The following is a 22,500-nucleotide window of genomic DNA, read 5'->3' as shown; positions in this document are numbered from 1 at the left end:
GGTTATTATTAGTCCTTCAGTACAAGTTTGGTAAAAGTTTAAATTCCCTGTAAACCTTAGTGAATGCATTCATTCCATAAGACCACCTTTCTGTCTGGTTCCTAATGTTCACAGCAGGATCCTTTAACACGGTTCTCCTGCACCCTGCTGTCTTGTGGCCCAGCTGGCAGGCCCCTTCAATGCTTCTTCAGGAGTTTTCTGGTGTAGTTGTTGATGCTGTTGTGGCTGTTATTGGTAATTATGTTGTTTCTCTTCTTCTTCTCTTTATTGATTGTTGATGGGTGTTTAGGGCAGCAGGAGCTCAGAAGGTAGAGCGGGTTGTCCAGTAATCAGAAGGTTGTAGGTTCAGTCCCGGCTCTGACCAGACGATGCTGCTGTTGTGTCCCTGGACAAGCCCCGCCTTGCCGGCTCGTGAGGTCGGAGGGCCCGGTAACGCCAGCGCAGCCCGGAGCATCTTTGTTTTAATACAATCAATATAAAACAAGGCTGGAGCCTGAGGACAGTGTATCCAAAATAGTACAAGTACAACACCTGAAGTGTACTTGAAAATTAAAAAAACTAAAAAATCAATAAATAAAAAAAACATTCCTTAGCAATTCAAAGAGCTTACAGATCACATGGCTAGATCAGTTTCATGCAGCACTTAAAGTATATTTGACTCATTTTACTTTACATCTTTTAGTTTTCACCAGCACATCAACATCAGAAGTCACATCCTGAGTGGCGGCCAACTTCAGGATGTGACTCAAGTTCTTGTGTGAGCCTTGAGCGCAGCTTTGTTGCATTTATACTCATTACAGATGAAACTTGCTCACAATAAGTTTATTTTCACTCTACACTGTAAAGTATGAAAATAAAGTTTACACAACCATCCCGTGGGCCGGATTTAACCCACTTGCAGGCCGTATATTTGACACCCCTGGTCTAGGGGGTTGTCACATCCCCCACCTGTTCCCCCAAAGAGCTCCACCCATGCTCTTGTTGTGAGTTCGTTCCTGAGTTTCTGTTCTTGATAGAAAACGCCCCTGAGTTCCTGCTGCCGTACTGAAAGTCTTCTCCTGAAACCTGGGTTTGGGTCACTGAGTGTGTTCTGTTGCTCCAGATGTCCTATAAATACTAGAAGAGAGTTCTGGAGGGGATGTAAGCAGATCTTTGTGGTTATCAGTTCCTCCGTTGCTCCCACAGAGTCCAAACCAAAGAAGAAGTAAAACAAGGAAGTGGGACAGAGGGCCTCACATGCTGACACACACATGGATGAGTGTGTGTTTAAGTGTGTGTGTTTGTGGTTTCTGGTAGAAAATGTGTTTCCTGGCTCACCAAGGTTTCATTACTTGGATCCCCAACTTGAAAACCTCCAACCTGCAGGACTTTCTCTCCACAGAACTGGAGAAACTGGTCCAGGACACAGACCTGATCCAGAAAGGGTAACAAGTAAAGAACAAGGCAGGAACACAGAATCCACATTACTTACAGCATTTGTTTCATCCTGTGTTAAAGGTGCAACATGTGGGGGTAAAGTAGGAATTCTCCAGTGGAATGATGGGAAAACAGTCTAATGTCTCAGTCATGTTGGAGGGAAGGTTGGGCTGGCATGCATTCATCCTCCTTCCATTAAAATCCATGATGTGTAGAAGGGTTATCAATGGTTTTTGTTCTTCTCTTCTTTTGTTGCTACTTGTTGCTTTCCTTTGTTAACTGCCCAATGTGTGTGTGTGTGTGTGTGTGTGGGGGGGGGGGGGGGGGGTCGGGTATGGGGGGGGGGGTCTGGTTTCCGGTTAACCGGCTGTAAACCCTTAAGGGGCATCAATAGCCGGTTAAAGACCTTTTGTTAAACCAGGTACAGGTGTAAACTCACATAGCAGGAGGCGGAGGGGACACTAGAGGTGCAGAAAACAAGCCCAAACTGCCCAGTCTCGCTTTAAATGATAAAGCATTGATGTAATGTAAGTTTGTAGGTTGGTCAGTAGTTTCACACACATTTTACATCATTTCTGGTGACAAATTCATTTAAAAAACAAAAAAAGCCGTTTAGACCCAAAAGAGCCAGTTCGTTTTAGTGAGTCGAGCCGTAAGAACCGGTTCTTTTAAAGGAGCCGGAGTTCCATCACTAAGAACCACGAAGGGGGAGGTGCACCAGAGTCAGCCCTGCCCATCCCATCAGAGTCGGTCCTTAGTGTAGAAGACCTGGCTGCAGCTCGCAGAAAGGGACGCTCATTGAACTGTTTTAGAAAAAGTTCCATTTCATAAAAAATCTAACTTTTGAACTTTTTACCATGTGATCTCTGAGTCTGATTCTGAGTTTGAGTCTGATTCTGAATCTGAATCCGATTACATCCTCCTCTTCACAATAGCCATAGATGTTCTATGGGGTCAAGGCCAGGCCAGTTTGCTGGCTCACCAACAACAGGGATACCATGGTAGTTAAAGCAGGTACGGGTAGCTTTGGCACTGTAGGAAAATGAAATCTGCATCACCATAAAGTTGGTCAGCAGCAGGAAGCATAAAGTGCGCTAAAACTTCCTGGTAGATGGCTGCGTTGACCTTGGACCTCGGAAAACAAAATGGACCAACACCAGCAGATGCCATGACACTGACTGTGAAAACTTCACTCTGGATCTCAAGGAACGTGGATTCTGTGCCTCTCCTCTCTTCCTCCAGATTCTGGGACCTTGATTTCCAAAGGAAATGCAGTATTTACTTTCATCAGAGAAAATCCCTTTGGACCAGTCAGCAGCAGTCCAGTCCTTTTTGTCTTTGGTCCAGGCAAGACTCTTCTGATGCTGTCTCTGGTTCAAGAGTGGCATGATAAGCTGAAACCATATCTTGCATACATTTTGCTTTTTACCTGTACAGCACTTTGGTCGGCTGCCATGCCGTTTTTAAATGTGCATTATAAATAAAGTTGGTATGGTATGCTATCATCGTGCAGCAGCTGATTGTTCATAGAGAGGAGGGGCGTGAGGGAGACGGTGCATGATTTAAAGATTACGCATGGATGTTTGTTCAGTTAGCTAATAATGAAATTGGCCTAATGAGAAGGGAGTTGTGTGTATTGAGAGGGAATACCATTGTGACAATAAGAAACCCCGTTAAGACAGTTCCAACCCTGTACACTACAGGTGCAACTGCACCGCTCCAGCTGAAGTTCATCATCAACAGCTAAAAATGTATTCATTAACTCTTTCACTGCCAGCGTTTCTCACCGTTTTTACTGTTTTTCAAGAGTCTCAGAACGTTGTGCGCTAGGATGATGTCGACGCCAAAACAACCAAAACAAAGCGAGACTCACCTCTTACATCAGGAAGAATCCACGCGTTTCGAGCGTTATCCGTTCTTTCATAATCCGTTGTTGAATTGTGATCGGCAGAAGCTTTTCGGGTTCGCACCTCACTTTTTTTACAGCAGCGGCCCAAAACGATCTCCTAGCACATGGATGTTCTGCTTCCTGATCATGTGACGTGTGACGTATGCGGATGAAGATCGGCTTTAGAGCTGACATGTTTGTTCTCATGGTGCGGGGGTTCGTTTCGATGCCCACAGAGTAAAAAAAATGCAAATGACGACTTGGTAGTGAACAGTTGGATTGAAAATGACGACTTTAGTTGTCAACGACAGTGAATGAGTTGATTAGGTTTTATGTGTAAATAAAACAACGACACTCACCAACGTTTCTAAATATTTATAGATGAAAACCTTCCTCCTCTCTGCAGGAAGACTTCAATAACTTAGTCACAGAGCGTCTGCATTGTAGCTCCATCAGTAAGTCAGTAAGTGGTTTATAACCTGGCACAGGGTGGGGTATATCACCTGGTACAGGGCGGGGTTTATAACCTGGCACAGGGCGGGGCATATCACCTGGTACAGGGCGGGGTTTATAACCTGGCACAGGGCGGGGCATATCACCTGGTACAGGGCGGGGTTTATAACCTGGCACAGGGTGGGGTATATCACCTGGTACAGGGCGGGGTTTATAACCTGGCACAGGGCGGGGCATATCACCTGGTACAGGGCGGGGTTTATAACCTGGCACAGGGCGGGGCATATCACCTGGTACAGGGCGGGGTTTATAACCTGGCACAGGGTGGGGTATATCACCTGGTACAGGGCGGGGTTTATAACCTGGCACAGGGCGGGGTATGTCACCTGGTACAGGGTGGGGTATATCACCTGGTACAGGGTGGGGTATATCACCTGGTACAGGGTGGGGTATATCACCTGGTACAGGGCAGGGCATATCACCTGGTACAGGGTGGGGTATATCACCTGGTACAGGGTGGGGTATATCACCTGGTACAGGGTGGGGTATATCACCTGGTACAGGGTGGGGTATATCACCTGGTACAGGGTGGGGCATATCACCTGGTACAGGGTGGGGTATATCACCTGGTACAGGGCGGGGCATATCACCTGGCACAGGGCAGGGCATATCACCCGGCACAGGGCGGGGCATATCACCTGGTACAGGGTGGGGTATATCACCTGGTACAGGGCGGGGTATGTCACCTGGTACAGGGTGGGGCATATCACCTGGTACAGGGTGGGGTATATCACCTGGCACAGGGCAGGGCATATCACCTGGTACAGGGCGGGGCATATCACCTGGTACAGGGCGGGGCATATCACCTGGTACAGGGCGGGGCATATCACCTGGTACAGGGCGGGGCATATCACCTGGTACAGGGCGGGGCATATCACCTGGAACAGGGCGGGGCATATCACCTGGTACAGGGCGGGGCATATCACCTGGTACAGGGCGGGGCATATCACCTGGTACAGGGCGGGGCATATCACCTGGAACAGGGCGGGGCATATCACCTGGTACAGGGCGGGGCATATCACCTGGTACAGGGCGGGGCATATCACCTGGTACAGGGCGGGGCATTTCACCTGGTACAGGGCGGGGCATATCACCTCGTACAGGGCGGGGCATATCACCTGGTACTGGGTGGGGTATATCACCTTATACAGGGCGGGGTATATCACCTGGTACAGGGCGGGGCATATCACCTGGTACAGGGCGGGGCATATCACCTGGTACAGGGTGGGGTATATCACCTCGTACAGGGCGGGGCATATCACCTGGTACTGGGTGGGGTATATCACCTTATACAGGGCGGGGTATATCACCTGGTACAGGGCGGGGCATATCACCTGGTACAGGGCGGGGCATATCACCTGGTACAGGGCGGGGCATATCACCTGGTACAAGGCGGGGCATATCACCTGGTACAGGGCGGAGGATATCACCTGAAAATTGTGGGTGACACATTGTCCACATCTCTGATGGGTTACACGCCCATGGAAACTCCTCAACAGAGATGGAACCAGGGTCCTTTAGGTGTCATTTTGACATCAGTCGTGTTCACTACAGGTGATCTACATGAACAACAACCCTTTGCCATGGTGATGGGTGCACCTCAGTCTCCAGACCAGATAGGGGTCAGTCCTGCTGCTCCAAACTCAGCCCCCCAGCAGGCTCAGCTGCTCGATGATGTGAAAGAAGAGGTTGAGTGGAGAGCGACGATTCTGAATCTGCTGACCCAACTGGTCCGGATCCAGGAGGAGAGTGCCAAACATCAGGTCCAGGTGGTCCAACAGCTGAGACTTCTGGAAACTCAGGTGAGTCCTGTTTAATGTATGCCAGTTAGCTTTGGCTCTAGTCCAGTTAACCACTGGTTCTGTTCCAGTCGATTCTTTTAAAATGATAATAGGGCAGCACACTTTGACATATGGTGGGTGGGGTAAGCTGGGACCAATCCACCAACTCTCTGTGTGGAGGAGAAATGCTCCTTCCACTGATCTGCTGCTTGGATCAGACATTTGAAATAGATTGATGTGAGGAAGCTGCTCTCAGGTGGGCTAGGTGAACCAAACTGGTCTGATTAGATCTAACCTTACCGCTACTGAAGGTGATAAACTCTACCTGATTGAAGTAATATTTGGCTCTGGTCTCCTCAGGGATCACAGCAAATCCAGGACCTGCAGAATCTGGCTCGACACCAGAGCCTGCTGGTGGAAAACCATCAGGCTTTGCTGCTGCAGACGTCTCGTATTGCCACCCAGCTGCAGGACATCAACAAGAAGCCTTGTGTCCATTGAGATCTTCCAGCTTCCATCAAGCAGCCAATCAGATGGTTTGATCCTGAAGCTGAAAACTCTGATTTAGATAATTGATTATGGTTTGATTAACTGTTTCTGAGCGTTCAGTCCTCTGATGGTTGAAACATCTTTTAATGATCTGAACAAAAATTGATCCAACACTCGATTTTGCTTTATTGGTTTAAAATAAAGTTTGTTTTGAATCTTTGCTGCAGTTCTGGTGTAATTCATTGTGAATGCACACCTGCTATGGTGTTTATGTTCAGCAGGTAAACCAGGAAGAACTGGTTTACCGGTGAACTCTGGTTTTTACGTAGCCATCTGCCCCAGGAAACCCAGATAAGTGAGTGATGCATTCAGTGTTAAGAGGTTTTGGTGCCTCTATGTGACAGGGTGAGTGACCTGTCGCGGTGTCCTGATTGATCGTGTGTCCTGGCTACTTGGCCACAAGGATGTCCCTTTAGCTGACTGGCCAGCACGGGTGACCCTCACTCGGGAGTCTGGGGATTGCATCCCACCCGGGTCCTCGTTTCTCCACCCGGCTCCTCGTTTCTCCACCCGGATCCTCGTTTCTCCACCCAGCTCCTCGTTTCTCCACCCGGCTCCTCGTTTCTCCACCCGGGTCCTCGTTTCTCCACCCGGCTCCTCATTTCTCCACAGGCTCCTCGTTTCTCCACCCGGGTCCTCGTTTCTCCACCCGGATCCTCATTTCTCCACCCGGATCCTCGTTTCTCCACCCGGGTCCTCGTTTCTCCACCCGGATCCTCGTTTCTCCACCCGGATCCTCGTTTCTCCACCCGGGTCCTCGTTTCTCCACCCGGGTCCTCGTTTCTCCACCCGGCTCCTCATTTCTCCACCCGGATCCTCGTTTCTCCACCCGGGTCCTCGTTTCTCCACCCGGCTCCTCGTTTCTCCACCCGGGTCCTCGTTTCTCCACCCGGCTCCTCATTTCTCCACAGGCTCCTCGTTTCTCCACCCGGATCCTCGTTTCTCCACCCGGATCCTCATTTCTCCACCCGGATCCTCGTTTCTCCACCCGGGTCCTCGTTTCTCCACCCGGATCCTCGTTTCTCCACCCGGATCCTCATTTCTCCACCCGGATCCTCGTTTCTCCACCCGGGTCCTCGTTTCTCCACCCGGCTCCTCATTTCTCCACCCGGATCCTCGTTTCTCCACCCGGGTCCTCGTTTCTCCACCCGGCTCCTCGTTTCTCCACCCGGGTCCTCGTTTCTCCACCCGGCTCCTCATTGCTCCACCGGCTCCTCGTTTCTCCACCCGGCTCCTCGTTTCTCCACCCGGGTCCTCGTTTCTCCACCCGGCTCCTCGTTTCTCCACCCGGCTCCTCGTTTCTCCACCCGGGTCCTCGTTTCTCCACCCGGCCACATTTGGAATCATTGTATTGTTGATTATTGGTTCATTTTGTTGTGCTGAAATATTTCCTGTCTGCTCTTTCAGAACCTCCCGGTCCTCCGGCGCTTAGCTTGAACTCAGAATTTCAACCTAACCAAACCGAGGTGGTTCTGATGGCTGGATCCAGCTTTCAGCTCAGTTGCCATGGGAACGGAACAGCGCACTGGTCCAGCACTGCATTTCTGGTGAGGTTCCTCAAGAAACAGGACTCACTAAAAGTGATGAAGGCAGAGCCCAGGCACACTGGGACATACCGCTGCAGTTACGCAAACCAGAGCCTGGAACACCTGAACACCTGGATCCACCTGTACATCACAGGTAAGGTAACCATCCATAATGACAGCAAGGTTACTGCACACAACTTACTAGTTAGATAAAAAACCTTTGACCCTCCGTCTTGTTCCTCTGACAGATCCGGCCGACCCCTCCTCTGTGTTTGTCACCCCTCGCAGAATCCCCAGCCTCAAAGAAGGAGACAACTTCCTGTTTATGTGTCTTCTGACTGACCCGTCGGTCACTAATGTCACTCTTCAACCACAGGACAGGAACAGTGGCCTACCTCCTGGAATGAATGTCACCTTTGACCCTCAAAAAGGAGTCCTGATCCATCATCTGAGGACGTCCTATGAAGGACGGTACCACTGTTCAGGATGGAGAGATGGCCAGGAGTTCAGATCCAAACCTGTAGACCTGCTTGTTCTTCCCAGTAAGACACCTGTCTCGCTTGAAGAGACTTTCTGGTTTAATTCAGTTGAGTTTATTTTAGTTTATCATCATTTGTGTAAAAAGCGCATAACTCTGAGCACACGAGGTCCAGATTCAGGCTCGATGGTTGCAGGAAATACTACAAAGTTCCCAGAATTAGATTCATTATGAAATCCCATTTAGGGAAACCCCACCCCCATTCCAAACAGCAGCCAGTGGAAAGAGAATCTCATCAAAGAGGACAAAATGTTCAGCTGAATCCAAACTGGATCCAGGACTCCATGCTTTCGTTCTTTTTTAAACACAGAAACAGTTTTGTTTACCTGTTTGTAGCTACAGTTTCGCCGACGGCTGCCGGCTTCTTCAGGCTGACGCTGATGGTGGCGCGTCACTTCCTTCTCCGTTTATCTGCGGGTAGCAGAGGACGTTGTCGCCCTCTACTGCCCGCTCTCCCCTCTCCGACGATGCAGTCCCATGCGTGGTCCAGCGTGTAAACTCCGTCGTCCCTGTTCATGGTCCCACATCCACGTCTCCTTATCTCGATAGCTTCCTTGATCCATCTTTTGTATTTTTGTTGTTCGGTGGTTATGATCCGTGTGTTGTCCCAGTCCATTATATGGTTTTCTCTTAAGCAATGATCTGTTACGGCTGACTTTTTTATTGCTTCTTCTTTTGCTGCTCTTGTGTGTTTACGATTTGCCTCTTTCTCGCACTCCTTTCTGTGTTCTATTGTCCGTGTATTGAGTTGGCGTCCGGTTTCTCCTATGTATGTTTTATTGCAGAGTTTGCATGGGATTTCGTAGATGACTCCACATTTAAGTCCAGCTGGTATTTTGTCTTTTGGGTGTACTAGTCTGTTTCTAACTGTTGTGTATGGCTTTGTTGGTGTGTTTATGTTGTGTTTTTTCATTGTTGCTCTTATTTTTTCCGTTATGCCTCTGATGTATGGTAGGGTTATCACTGGTTTTGGTTCTTGTCTTTCTGGGTTTCTGGTTCTTTTTTTGGGTTGTTCTTTGCTTTCTGTTTTTGTTTGTTGTTTTCCTTTGTTTATTGCCCATGTCGGGTATGCACAGGTCTTTAAAGCGTGTTGTATGTGTTTGTCCTCTTGTTTACGGTCTCTTTTTTCTGTTATCATGTTTGTTCGGTGATATAATGTTCTGATTACTGACATTTTGTGTATGGTGGGGTGTTCTGATGTCCATAATAGATATTGGTCTGTGTGTGTTGGTTTCCTGTATGTGTTTATGTTTAGGGTCCCGTCGGTCTGCCTGGTGATTTTCATATCCATAAATGCTATGCTGCCTTCTGTTTCTAACTCATATGTGAATTTTATGTTGCCCGTGTCGTCAATATTGCACACGGATCATAACCACCGAACAACAAAAATACAAAAGATGGATCAAGGAAGCAATAGAGATAAGGAGACGTGGATGTGGGACCATGAACAGGGACGACGGAGTTTACACGCTGGACCACGCATGGGACTGCATCGTCGGAGAGGGGAGAGCGGCCAGCAGAGGGCGACAACGTCCTCTGCTGCCCGCAGATAAACGGAGAAGGAAGTGACGCGCCACCATCAGCTTCAGCCTGAAGAAGCCGGCAGCCGTCGGCGAAACTGTAGCTACAAACAGGTAAACAAAACTGTTTCTGTGTTTAAAAAAGAACGAAAGCATGGATTTAGAAAGACACAGCAAGAACACACCTAAGATGGATCCAGGACTGACTGGCAAAAGTAAACATGTCTGAATATCAGGACATGACTAGAGGACCTGGCTGCAGCAAAACGCCCACTTGTGCTCACCTCCATTCGCCATCGCCTTACTGGAAGTGCTTGTTTGACCCCGGAAGTCACGTGACCTAAAGTTGCTTCAGAGAGGAGATGGAGAATCTGAAGGATCTGCCTCTAGTTCTACTGTAGTCTAAGAGCACCCCCCCTGTCTGGAATAGGCACCAGTCTGCTGGACATAGATCTATAGCTGGAGCTCCTGGATAAGGGGTATAGTTGGTAGATTAAACTACACCCCCCCTCCCCCCTCTCCCTCTCTGCAGAACTGCGTCACCCCCCCACCTTGTACATCAGTCAGGCTGACTTTATTCGTTTGGAGGGAGAGCTGTTTGATGTCACCTGTCAGGCCAGTAATCCCTCCCACTTTGTCAACATCTCCTGGACACACCCACACATTCAGGTAGGTGTCCAACCACCACCCGTCTTGTAAGTTACTGGAGTGGTCTGTCTGACTGTTGCGTTGTTTTGTATTAGGATGTGAATGTCACCGCTACCCGTCTCTATGACAACAAGCACTTGTTCATCAACAGCACTCTGACTGTGCTGTCAGTCACACAGAGACACACTGGACTGTACACCTGCACTGCTGTGAATGAAGCTGGGGTGTCAGTGGTGAGAGCACACCTGAGAGTGTTAGGTCGGTAAAGAATCTCTCACTAAATTGAACGATGACACAATAAAGGGACACGAGTCCAAATGTTTCTCTGAACCTGGGTCTAATCATCTTCTTCCTCCTCCTCCCTCCCAGATCACGCTTATTTGAGAATCTGCTCGTACCTGCAGACAGGTGACACCTTGCAGGATACCAACTCCAGCTGCATGCCACTGGAGGACTGGAAAACGGTAGCGTTTAACAGCAGCAGTTCCCTCAGAGAAAAGGGACATTTGATAGCTAGCGTTAGCACCAACACAACACAAGTGCGTAGCATTGGCAGTGCTAACATTAGTGGCTACAGCAAGGTGGAGGTGTACGAAGGTGAAGACGTCACGCTGACCTTTGTTATGGAGGCATATCCTCCAATAAGACGACAACACTGGAGGACACCGACACATATGAACAACAACACCACCGTGTTCCAGGAAAGCTTCTCCACTAATGGCTGCAGGTAAGATCACTGATGACCACTGCTGGCCACAAAGTCTTCACACCACCATGATAAAACCCAAAGCTAACCAACAGGGCCACCTGTACTACCCTAATGAGGGCTCCTCTGGATACGTCTTCATGGAGGTTACCAGGATGCTGCAGCGTCTGGTTGTGGCTGGTTTCAATTGGTGATAGCAGGCTCAAGATGGAAAGAAAGAAAGAAGACAATCTTTTCTAGAGCGCCTTTGAAGATAAACTCACATGGCGCTTCACAAAAACAAAACATGATTAGAAATCTGTTTAAAATGAGAATCTAAGTTAAATAGTGATAAAAAAATGTAAGGAAAGGGAGAGAAAATGAAAAGCAAAGAGGGAAATCTGTGGAACCTGGCTAAGGCAGAACTAGAGCAGAACAAGGAAATGGTTGTGATGAAGATCCCACCAAAGCCTGAACAGGTGAGTTTAAAGGAGACCACTGAGTCCACGGATCTCAGGTTCATTGCCAGTGGCCCAGCATCCTAAAGCATAAACAGGCATCTCTGCAGTACAGCCCAGTGTTTGCCTTACAGAGGCGTTGCCGTGGCGGCCTGCCACGGCTGAAACCCCAGAGCCACGCCTACAAGATCCCAAGTCTATTTTATTTATTTATTTATTTATTTATTTGTTTGTTTGTGCTGTTTCCCAAAGAAGCAGCGGGAACTACTCTGTTGTTGCTTCTTGTGATCACAGCCGGCAGGCAGCAAGGAGGAGGAGGCAGGGCAGAGTGACGGTACAGCATACGTTACTGCGCTCAGATCAGAAAGGTAGCAGTGGATTTAATGCTTTTTGGTTTACATGTTTCAACAGCATTAAGATAGACGAGTGCTGATGATCTTGGCAGGGTTTCCCCCAGTGCTCATTAGCCTGGTGGCCCACCAAGCTTTCCTCCCCGCGCCAGTTACGGGGGCTAGATATCTGTCAGGGAAATCTGCTTATATTGCATTATTCATGGACTCTCAGCGTAGCGGGATTCTGTTGAGCGGAGAGGACGTAGAGCGCTGATCGTTGGTGCGCCCGCTGCGTCTCAAGGTTGCGCAACAAAACATTATTAATAACACATGATCGTTCACATCTGTTTACATCATTGGGGACTCTGTCTTTTTATCGTTACTGACACGCTCCGCTCATCATCAAATTGTCGGACACGCCGTCTCATCTGCTTCTTTTCTAAACTCCCAAACATCTGTCAGTAGCAAAACCATCTGAAAGCCTCTATTTGTGGATTCTCTGAAAGTTTCCATAGAGACCATGACATGGCCAGGGAACGCCTTGGGATTACCCCGGAGGAGCTGGCCCAAGTGGCTGGGGAGAGGGAAGTCTGGGCCTCTCGCCTTAGGCTGTTGCCCCCGCGACCCGACTCTGGATAAGCGGATGAAAATGGATGGATGGTCTGGACCCAATTTAGTCTGTTTAGTTATTTATATTTGGTGGGGCGATGGTGGAACAGGAGTTAAGTGCTCGCCCCATAATCGGAAGGTTGCAGGTTCGAGCCCCACTCAGTCTGCATCTGCCGTTGTGTCCTTGGGCAAGACGCTTAACCCCCCATGCCTGCTCATGGTTGTCGGAGGGACCAGTGGCTCCTGTGTGTGGCAGACTCGCCTCCGTCAGGGCGCCCCAGGGCAGCTGTAGCTATATCATAGCTCATCACCACCACGGTGTGAATGTGTGAATGGCTGATTGTGCTGTAAAGCAGCTGGGTGGGTGGGGGGGGGTGGGGGGTCCAGGACTCTAGAAGGCATTATATGAAATACAGGCTATTTACCGTATTTAAGTATTTTTGTACTTTATGGTAAATGTAGTGAGATCCATTAGGTGTGGATACAACATTTCCTTTAAAAAGTAATGCAAAGATAGTAATTGGTAACATTTACTTGTAACTCAGTAACTAACTCAGTTATCTTTCTTGAAGTAATTAGTAAATATAACTAATTACTTTTTCATAGTAACTAGCCCAACACTGCTGACGAGGGTGTATTTTGTGGTGTTTTGATGTCAAAGGTCAAAGGCCAGCCTGCTCCTGCGGCGTGTGCGACACCAGGACAGAGGTCAATACTCTTTTTATTTTTCCAACTGGTTCTTTAACGGGTCACAAGATGTGGACCTCCGAATCTACCGTAAGTGTCTTCAGTTACCTGTTTTTCACTGATTTCTTCTGTTTCAAAAGGAAACTTTTAACTTTGAACACTGCAGGTTCTCCAACTGCTGCAGTCTCTCAGCAGAACGAGTCTCTGACCTGCAGCAGCTCTGGACACCCCCCACCCACAGTCTACTGGCTGACCTGCACCAGCATGGACAGGTAAGTGACCTTCTGTTCCCCCCCCCCCCCCCCCCCCCGGTTGTGTTTTTTCTGCTGATGTGTCCAAACAGACGACATTTCTGGTTGTTCCTTCAAACTGTAAATGTGAAAAAATATTTTCATTTACCCTGCAGGTGTGAAAACACCTCCACCCACCAGGTGTCTCACACTAGTATGACCTCACAGGAAGGGGTGGAGGAGGTGAAGATGCACCTCCCGCTGTCAGCTGATGAGGATGTCATATTCGTGTGCGTGGCGTACAACCTGGTGGGAGAAATTCGTGAAGTGTTTGTTCATCGTAAGTGTCAAGAAAAAGGTGCCAGTGGGGATTGTTTTGGTGTAAAGGTTAGGTTTAATGTGATTTTTAAGATTAATATGGAGATTAGGATTGTTAGGATTAGGATTAATGATGAGATCTCGGTTAATCTAGAAGATGGTTGTTCAGCCCTGCTTCTCCAGAGCCACCGTCCAGGAACACCATGATTAGTGAGGTTACTACTGATATATTAGGCTCACTGTGGGGTTATGATTAACACATAAACAAGAATAAGTGGGGATTAAGATTTATGGGGAAATAATGTAAGGACTGGTTTCAGTGTTAATCCATGAACTGTAATCTGTTGGAAAAGAACCAAACATTTCTGCTGTCAGGTTCCGCCAGAGTCTCTACCGTCTTCACACCAGCTCTGATCGGCGCTCTGAGTGCTGCAGCCATCCTTTTCCTACTTCTATTGGTTGTCTTCTACAGATGCAGACAGGTGAGTTTAGCTAATCTAAACCATCCGCTGAGTCAAGATTCTGCTCTGCAGGTCGGTCTAGCCAAGCCCCGTTGTAGCGTCAGCGGGTTGACAACAATTACAGCACTCTATGTTTGTAGAGAGTCATTGGGCAGACTTAGGACAAGAGCTGTGATGCATAAAAACTACAAAGATGGCGGCAGTTAATTTAAAAAAATGTTTGTGCCCAAATGGGAGGTTCCCACCACCGCCATTTTGTCCATGTCACTGGTCCTATTACACCCAGAAAATCCAAAAATGGAAAAAGAGGTTGAGCCGAGGGTGGGGCTGTTACGTTTGGAACAGGGTTGGAACAAATGACCAGAGTAGCTACTAGCTAACTTGGCTAGCCCAAGAAGCTGAGAAGGGCTGCTTGGACCGGGATATTCCTCGTGTGAGGCTGTGGTCATGCTGTTGGCCTGTGGAGATCTAATGGGCCATTCCCATCTGTACCGGGTCGGCCCGGGCCGGGTAGCGTAGGTTGTTTACATATCTGGGTGGCCTGGTATTTTTCCGGGCCAACCAAGGCTCATTCTCAGCCCTCTTCTCGAGGGGGTCTGCTTCAGGCCGACCAGGACCAACACACCCACTGCTGACAGCAAATTCACACCTTCCATTAGAGCAAGCCTCTGATTGGTGGGTAGAATCAGCCCACATGGGCTTAAGACAAGGATGTGTGGAATCAACCGGGCCAGGCTGGGGCCGACTGGGCCTACCCGGCCCGGGCCGACCCGGTACAGATGGGAATGGCCAATAATATGGACCGGGACTGTTAAATGACAAGTGGAGCCTCAGACCGCTGTGATCGTAGTCGGGCGCCGTGGCCTTTTACATGAGCGTGAAAGCTTCATTTTACTTCCTGGACAACAAATGGGGGTGGAGTCTGAAAAAGAGGGGTTGTGGGAAAGTGAGTTTTTTATCTCTTCTATTTGAGTCCTCTGACTCAGAAAGGTGCTTTACAAATGTGGGTCACTTATCCTCTATCATTTAGAAACCGAAGTTTGAGATTCGGTGGAAGATTATCGAGAGCACTGATGGGAACAACTACACCTTCGTTGACCCCACCCAGCTGCTGTACAACCAGAAGTGGGAGTTTCCTCGTGACAAACTCAGACTAGGTATAAAGTTATCGCTCTTCCTCATATTCAGAGGCTGTCAATACAGCATTAATGCAGTTACCATGGAAACCTCCTCCTCTTCCTCAGCTTTCTTTTCCAGTTATGCTATGTGCGACTCTTCGTCTGTCAGGTGCAGTTTTGGGTTCCGGGGCCTTTGGGAAGGTTGTTGAAGCAACAGCATATGGTCTGGGAACGGAAGACAAAGCCACCAGAGTGGCGGTCAAGATGTTGAAACGTGAGTAAGCTAACCTCCCTCATCTTCATCATCATCATCATCATCACCCACCCCTCCCACAGAGAGACAACAGGATCTTCATGTGTCCATCAATAGCACGAGCTCACTCAGAGGAACGGGACGCGCTAATGTCAGAAATGAAAATCCTCAGCCATCTTGGTTACCATGACAACATAGTGAACTTATTGGGAGCATGCACTCAAGGAGGTAAGCAAGAATTTATTCACAGGAGAAGTTTTTTGCTGTGTCTGAGCTAGTCCGTTCCAATCTCATCATGTCGGTTTGAACTGGATTGAACCAGCATCCTGAATCACGTGTCTTTAAATTTCAGAGATAATCTGAACCAGTTTAATTCTAATAATACATTTTAGCACCTTTCATGATCCCCAAGGACACTTTACAACGATGGGAAAAAATAAATAAATAAACAAGATAAACAGTACAGAAATATGTAAAGACACTAAGATGCTAACATGTAAAACAGTGTGTTTAAAACTAGGTGGTAAAAGCCTGAGTGAAGAGGTGGCTTTTGAGTTTTGATTTAAAAAGTGGGAGAGAGTGAGTGGTATGAAGATCGGGGGGAGAGAATAGGTGGGGAGCAGAGCGGCTGAATGCTCTACTCCCCGTAGTGACGAGGCAAGCGGGGGGAGCTGAGAGTCGAGGAGCAGAAGAGGAAGAGCGTGGACAGGAGCGATGAGAATGAGATCAGGTGTGTGGGGTGGAGCCAGGTTATGGACAGCTTTGAATGTGATGAGCAGAATTTTGAAGCTGATTATTTGTTTAATGGGGAGCCAATGAAGCTGTTGCAGGATGGGGGTGATGTGATGAGAAGATGAAGACCTGGTGACTGATGACACGTGCTGCAGCATTCTGGAGGAGCTGCAGTTTATGGCGGGATTAGCTTTGAGTTTTGGCTAGCTTAACAAAAGATTCATGTTGCTGATGTTGCTTTAAACCTTCAAACAATCTCTCCCATGTTGACAGGCCCCATGCTAATGATCACTGAATACTGTAGTCATGGCGACCTGCTGAACTTTCTGCGGGCTCATGCTCAGGACTTCATGGTGTCCATGATGAGTGTGGAAGAGGACGACGCCTGCTATAAGAACATAGCGGTGCAGCCCCCCCGACTGCGCAGGTTAGACTTCACCGTCGTTTTTACACGATGAGACTTGTGGGACAATTCATCCGGTTACTGGCTCAGCTCCTGTCTACCTTTGACTCAGTTGTATCATTCACCTGTGCTCAGGACTGGTTTCTGTAAGTCATCCCAGCATCATCTGGGGTGGTTATTTTTTATGCCCTAACACAGCGGTTCCCAAACTTATTTAGCCGCGCACCCCCTTCTATGTCCCGACCATGTCGACGCCACCCCCCAGCCCCCACATCAGGGTGTGGCTATATATATATATATATATATATATATATATGGATATAGACGTCAAGCTAAACAGGCAGGGTTAAAAAAAAAGATCGACCTTTTTCCTCATCACTTTCATTTTTTTAAATAGTAATTAATAAACATTCGATACCATTACAATTTCCTTTGATTTAATTTTAAAATAAATATTTAGAGTGCCCAGGTAGCACATAAACAATGCAATTTAACAGTTTTCTTAAAGTAGGAACGTTTAACCTGTGCGGCCAGAGCGCTCTCCTTCCTTCTGCTCTGCGTAAACCTGAGCTGGTCACCTACTTGTGCGTAATCAAATGTCTATAGGGGACAAGATGTAGCCATGAGGTTCACTTTTACCTCAGACCGACTTATTGCTGTTTTATGGTGTGGCTGAATCTGCGATCCGCTGCCACGCGGACTGGAATAACAAATGCTGCAGTAACATGAGTTGTAGTCAGGTTTGGAGTCACTGGCTGGAGCGGACCCGACTTTAATACGTCATCCCAAAATAGAAGCTAATATCTTAATTTGACCTGGAATGAAAAATGTTATAAAACCTCTTAAAAGTTTTTATCACAGGAAGCAGGAAGCGCTCATTTCTGTCTTCAGTCTGACGGCTCGCCGGAGTTTGCGCAGTGTGCGCGCTTATTGAATCTGTGTGTGTGTGTGTGCGCGCGCGCGCGTGGCACAGCTCCATGAAGCTTGGTTTATGCTTGACGCATTCGCTTTCTGCTTGGTGATGCGGCTCGCGGATGGAACGCGCTTCACAACTTGCAGCGTTTAAGTCACCGCGTCTCGTTATTGGCGCTATTTAAACTTCTGCCCAGCCCAGATGTGCTCACTTGTGCACCCGTGAGCCGTGGTTCCGCTGGAACGCGTCTGACCTCTGACAGATGCACTCTGAATGTCAGAACACGTGCATGAGACAGGGTGTTATCTGCCAGAATGACTCACCACCTTCAGATTCCTCCAACACCGTTAAAAATGATCAAATACGAAACAAATCGGCGTGCGCAGGCCAGAGCGCTGAAGCTCGGCACATTATTATTATGAAGCTAGGGCACATGTGGAGGACACACACACAAAAATATACTTGTTTTCAATTACATTTATTGGGCCCACTTACGTTTTCTTAGGCCCACCCACAAACGAGTTTCTACGCTAATGGTGACATACGACAGACTTCTCTGAGCTCCGCAGCCATTACACTTTTCACCTCATGCACCCCCTAGCGGCAGCTCGTGCACCCCCGGGGGTGCGCGCGCCACACTTTGGGAATCCCTGCCCTAACAAAATGATTCTCACCTTCAACAATAAAAGTTTAGGGACGATATTATTATGTTGTACAAGCGTGATACATAAGTACAGAGCTCAGCGTAAATGAGGACAATCCGCCACATTTGTCAGAAAACCTTTAGTTTCCATTCAGATTCAACATTCTCCAGTGAGACGCCACACTACTACATCCTCCCACTAACACGGGCCATTGGCTACTAACAAGATTTGTTCATTTGCACACACAAAAAATGATTTTTCCCATGCAAGCCCTTGTTGCTAACTAAGAACACCTCAGTTATAATCTTAGGAGAAAAGCCACACCTTACAGGCATTTAGTCTACACACCCTGGTCCGTGGAAGCTCTTGGAGCTCCGGTCTGCAGGTGAAGCCGTCTCTCAGAGCGAGTGAGCGGGCTTTAGATGTGTCTGAAGATCATAGACACCCCCAGCATACGCACAACTGGTCAGAGGATACTTCCCAGGTGGCTTCTGGTGGAACTGGCAGAAATGGGAAGTGAGTTCACTTTTAATGAAATGGTAGTTTATAAACTTTGATCAACCAGATCTGAGATATGTGTCTAGGTATTTACCAAGAGCCTCAGGCACTCCCATTTCTGTGATGCTTAGAAAGCTCGTTTCGTTTAGTATAAGGAGTAAATCTGTTTAACATTCGTTTGATAGTACAGAACATGTCACTGTGAGTAGAGGATTGGACCGTACGTGCAGGAAACCCAGAACGACACTGAGAGTTTTGAGTTCAACAAACAATAGTCCTTTATTCAGGAGGAGTCGTGAAAAGTCCACAGGGCTTGAATCTAAGCCTTCATTTCATTCATTCATTTATAGAGAGCCTTCCTGCTGCAAACCAAGGCAGCCTAAAGCGCTGAACACAGCAGTGTAAAATTAACAAGCATTAAAATAGCAAAAGATACTTCATAAGGAGTAAAAAGTACTATACATGAATTCATGTTAAGAACTAAAACAATAAAATCATAGATACAATCTAAAAGCCAGGTACATCAGTTAAACTATCAGATCAGAGGCCAAACGGGGTGCTGGGAGTCTGTAGTGCATTTTTCATTTTGCTTTAAAAGCCTCAAGTGTAGTTGTGAGTCTTAATTTCAGTGGAAGGCCATTCCACAAGTTTGGTGCAAAAGCACTAAAAGCTCGATCTCCGCGACTCTTACGTTTAGATCGTGGATCAACCATTTGGTTGTTGGCAGTGGAGCGCAGTGATCCTGAGGGTGTGTGTGTTTCTGCAGCAGTGATGATAGATGAGGCGGCGCAGTCCCTGCTAGTGACTTGAATGTAAATACCAGAATCTTGACTTTAATGCAATGCTTTACTGTAAGCCACAGCAGTGCATGTAATACTGGAGTGATGCTCTCCCATTTTCTCACTCCGGTAATAGAGCGAAGCCACAGAAGGAGGTGAAGCCTCGGGTTAAGCCACAGGAGAAGGTTTGGCGCTTACACATTAGCGTCGGCACGCCCCCAAGAGTTATCAAACGGCACCGGAATTTGGTTTCACACACAGGTCAGATTTGTGTTTGTGGTGCCGGGGCGACTCTTTCTCTCAGACCTTCACCCCAGCGGTCAGACTGGGACCGAGGCGGCACTACGGACTGATTGGCCGGCTGAAATTACGCCTACCACCTCCGATCCGCGAGAAGAGTGAGCCGGCGGGGGGGGGGGGGGGGGGGGGGGGGGGGGATCTGCATGCACGATTCATTTTTATGCTGTTGAGTAAACTTCTGTCTGTAGCACGGAGCTGCCGCTAAGTGTGGGAACAGGAGAAGAGAATAACTGTGTGTGTGTGTGTGTGTGTGGGGGGGGGGGGGGGCTCAAAGGGGGCCTCGTCCGGGGAGTAATTCCATGTAGAACCGCCACTGCCTGTAGATTTCCAGGACATTTGCCTCATTCAGAAACACATGAAACCAACCTCATGCCCTGCTGATTTCATTCCTACTACCTTGTTCATCAGGATGTTTGACCAAATTGGCCCATGCATTGTAGATTTTATTAGTTTATCCTGACAATCTGGCTCTGTACCGTCTGTTTTCAAGCATGCAGTTATTGAACCAATCCTTAAAAAACCAAGTCTGGACTCATCTCAGCCTAAAAATTACAGACCCATTTCTAAATTACCCTTTATCTTCAAAACATTGGAAAAGGTTCTAGCAGATCAGCTGATTACTTTTCTGGAACTACACAACAGGTTTGATTAATTCCAGTCTGGTTTTGGTAAAAAGCGTTCAACAGAAACAGCTTTGCTTAAAGTTTCCAGTGACATCATGATGGCTGCAGTACTGTTAGATCTTTCTGCAGCTTTTGGCTCTGTTGATCACAGCACCTTCATTAACAGACTTGGTGACTCGGTGGGGATCTCTGGAACTGTTCTAGACTGGTTTAGATCGTACCTTTCTAACAGAAGTTACAGTGTCTGTATAAACCAAATCATGTCAGATTCTACTGATCTGTTCTGTGGGGTACCCCAAGGCTCTGTTTTGGGTCCACTGTTGTTTCTACTGTACGTACACCCTCTTGGACAGATACTTGATTCTTTTAATAATGTCTCTTATCACCTATATGCAGATGACATTCAGCTGTACTGCTCCTTTAAGGACTCTGAGTTCTACAAACTGTCTGAATTACTAGACTGTCTATCAGCGATCACCAGCTGGCTAGAAGATAACTTCCTCCAATTAAACTCTGAAAAGACTGAATGTCTGATCATTGCCCCTGAGAGCATGGTTCCCCTGATTAGTCTAAAACTTGGTCGTTTATCCTCTGCCGTCAAGACAAAGTTGAGGAATTTGGGTGTTTTTGACCAACCAATGTTTCTTGAAGGCCACTCAAAAACATTGGTCCCAAACTTAAGAAATATCTCCAAACTGCGAAGGTTGGTGTCAAAACATGAACTTGAAATGGTTCTCCATGCCTTTATCTCCTCCCGTCTAGATTACTGTAACACACTCTTCACATGTTTAAACACAAAAGCCCTTGACCGCCTTCAGTTGGTCCAGAGCTCTTCAGCGAGGCTCCTAACTGGAGCAAACAGAAGAGCGCACATCACTCCTATTCTGACGCCTCTGCACTGGTTACCCGTTAACTTTAGAGTTCATTTTAGAGTCCTGACTAGAACTTTCAGGGCTCTACATGGTCAAGCTCCTCCCTATACTACTGAACAGTTAAAGCCTTATGCTCCAACCCGAGCCCTCAGGTCCACCCACCAGAACCTTCTAGAAGCTCCAAAGACCAGATAGAAAAGTCGAGCTGATCTCTCCTTCCAGACTTTGCACCCCGACTCTGGAATGACCTTCCTTTATCCTTACGCAGCGTTGACAGTCTGGACACTTTTATAAAACAGCTAAAGACCTTTTTATTTAAAGCTGCTTTTAGCTAAAACTTTTAATCTCTTATTTTTAACTCAAATTTGTATCGTCTTTCATCTGTTTATGAAATTCTGTAATTTAATGAATTTATTTTTCCTGATGTTAATCCATTTCTGTTTTGAGATCATTATGATTTTATGACTTTATGCTTGTTTTGTTTTAATCTATGTGGAGCACGTTGTGATTCTATGTCTGTGATGAGTGCTGTAGAAATAACATTTAGGGTTTCGTCAGATCCGGTCCACGCCACTGGTTTGGTGACCTCCCTCCACACCTGCTTACCTTTTTGCTTCTTGACCAAATAGGCATGAATGTGTTAGCTACAGTCTGATGCTCCTCCAGACCTGTAGGAGGGGGACTTTCCTGCTGTTGGCTGACTTCTGTCCAATCATGTGTGCTGTAGTGACAGTGGGATCTCGTGCTGGTCAGACTACCAGGAGGTGAAGCCGGCTCTGAGCCCAGGACACACCGACCCAGGTTAGACCTTGAGTTATGCTGAATGCACTCTAAACCCAACCTGAACTTACCTGTTTCTCACTTTCTGTCTCTCAGGTCAGCTCATCGACACGTTGTCTGTCTTTGACCTCATGAGGTTTTCCTACCAAGTGGCTGAGGGTCTGGACTTCTTGTCCTCCAGGAATGTAAGGGCCCGATTATAGTTAAGAAATCTCTCTCTGGTCTCTCCACCTGCAGCTTAAACCCTAACCCATTCACTGCCAGCCGTTTCCTGATCAGAAAGCCTCTGACTGCCAGTGTTTTTGAGTAATTTTGCTGTTTTTTGAAGAGTCTCAGAACATTGTGCTCTGTGATCAACTACCAAAGGAAGAGCAGACTCACTCCTTACGTCAGGACGATTCAGGGTAATTCTAGCGTTTTCTGTTC

General features: G+C 47.5%; 1 protein-coding gene across 2 annotated transcripts in view; it reads left to right on the top strand.

Annotated features, from left to right (window-relative positions):
- The window catches only part of csf1rb (colony stimulating factor 1 receptor, b), a 37,057-nt gene that overhangs the window by 2,457 nt on the left and 12,100 nt on the right, over positions 1-22,500 (top strand). Inside the window, exons 2-16 of one of the 2 annotated variants that reach the window (XM_015962005.3) lie at positions 7,555-7,827; positions 7,922-8,215; positions 10,264-10,400; positions 10,475-10,637; positions 10,749-11,106; positions 13,125-13,240; positions 13,317-13,422; positions 13,557-13,720; positions 14,074-14,180; positions 15,190-15,316; positions 15,447-15,551; positions 15,648-15,758; positions 16,536-16,689; positions 22,022-22,095; positions 22,171-22,259. In XM_015962005.3, coding sequence (XP_015817491.3) covers positions 7,555-7,827; positions 7,922-8,215; positions 10,264-10,400; positions 10,475-10,637; positions 10,749-11,106; positions 13,125-13,240; positions 13,317-13,422; positions 13,557-13,720; positions 14,074-14,180; positions 15,190-15,316; positions 15,447-15,551; positions 15,648-15,758; positions 16,536-16,689; positions 22,022-22,095; positions 22,171-22,259 — 2,378 coding nt within the window. The remainder of the gene's footprint in view (positions 1-7,554; positions 7,828-7,921; positions 8,216-10,263; positions 10,401-10,474; positions 10,638-10,748; positions 11,107-13,124; positions 13,241-13,316; positions 13,423-13,556; positions 13,721-14,073; positions 14,181-15,189; positions 15,317-15,446; positions 15,552-15,647; positions 15,759-16,535; positions 16,690-22,021; positions 22,096-22,170; positions 22,260-22,500) is intronic. The other variant, XM_070555449.1, reaches the window with a different exon arrangement.

The sequence above is a fragment of the Nothobranchius furzeri genome, chromosome 10, assembly GCF_043380555.1.
Source record: "Nothobranchius furzeri strain GRZ-AD chromosome 10, NfurGRZ-RIMD1, whole genome shotgun sequence".
In the NCBI taxonomy this organism is placed as follows: Eukaryota; Metazoa; Chordata; class Actinopteri; order Cyprinodontiformes; family Nothobranchiidae; genus Nothobranchius; species Nothobranchius furzeri.
This window is presented reverse-complemented; position numbering and strand designations above follow the sequence as displayed.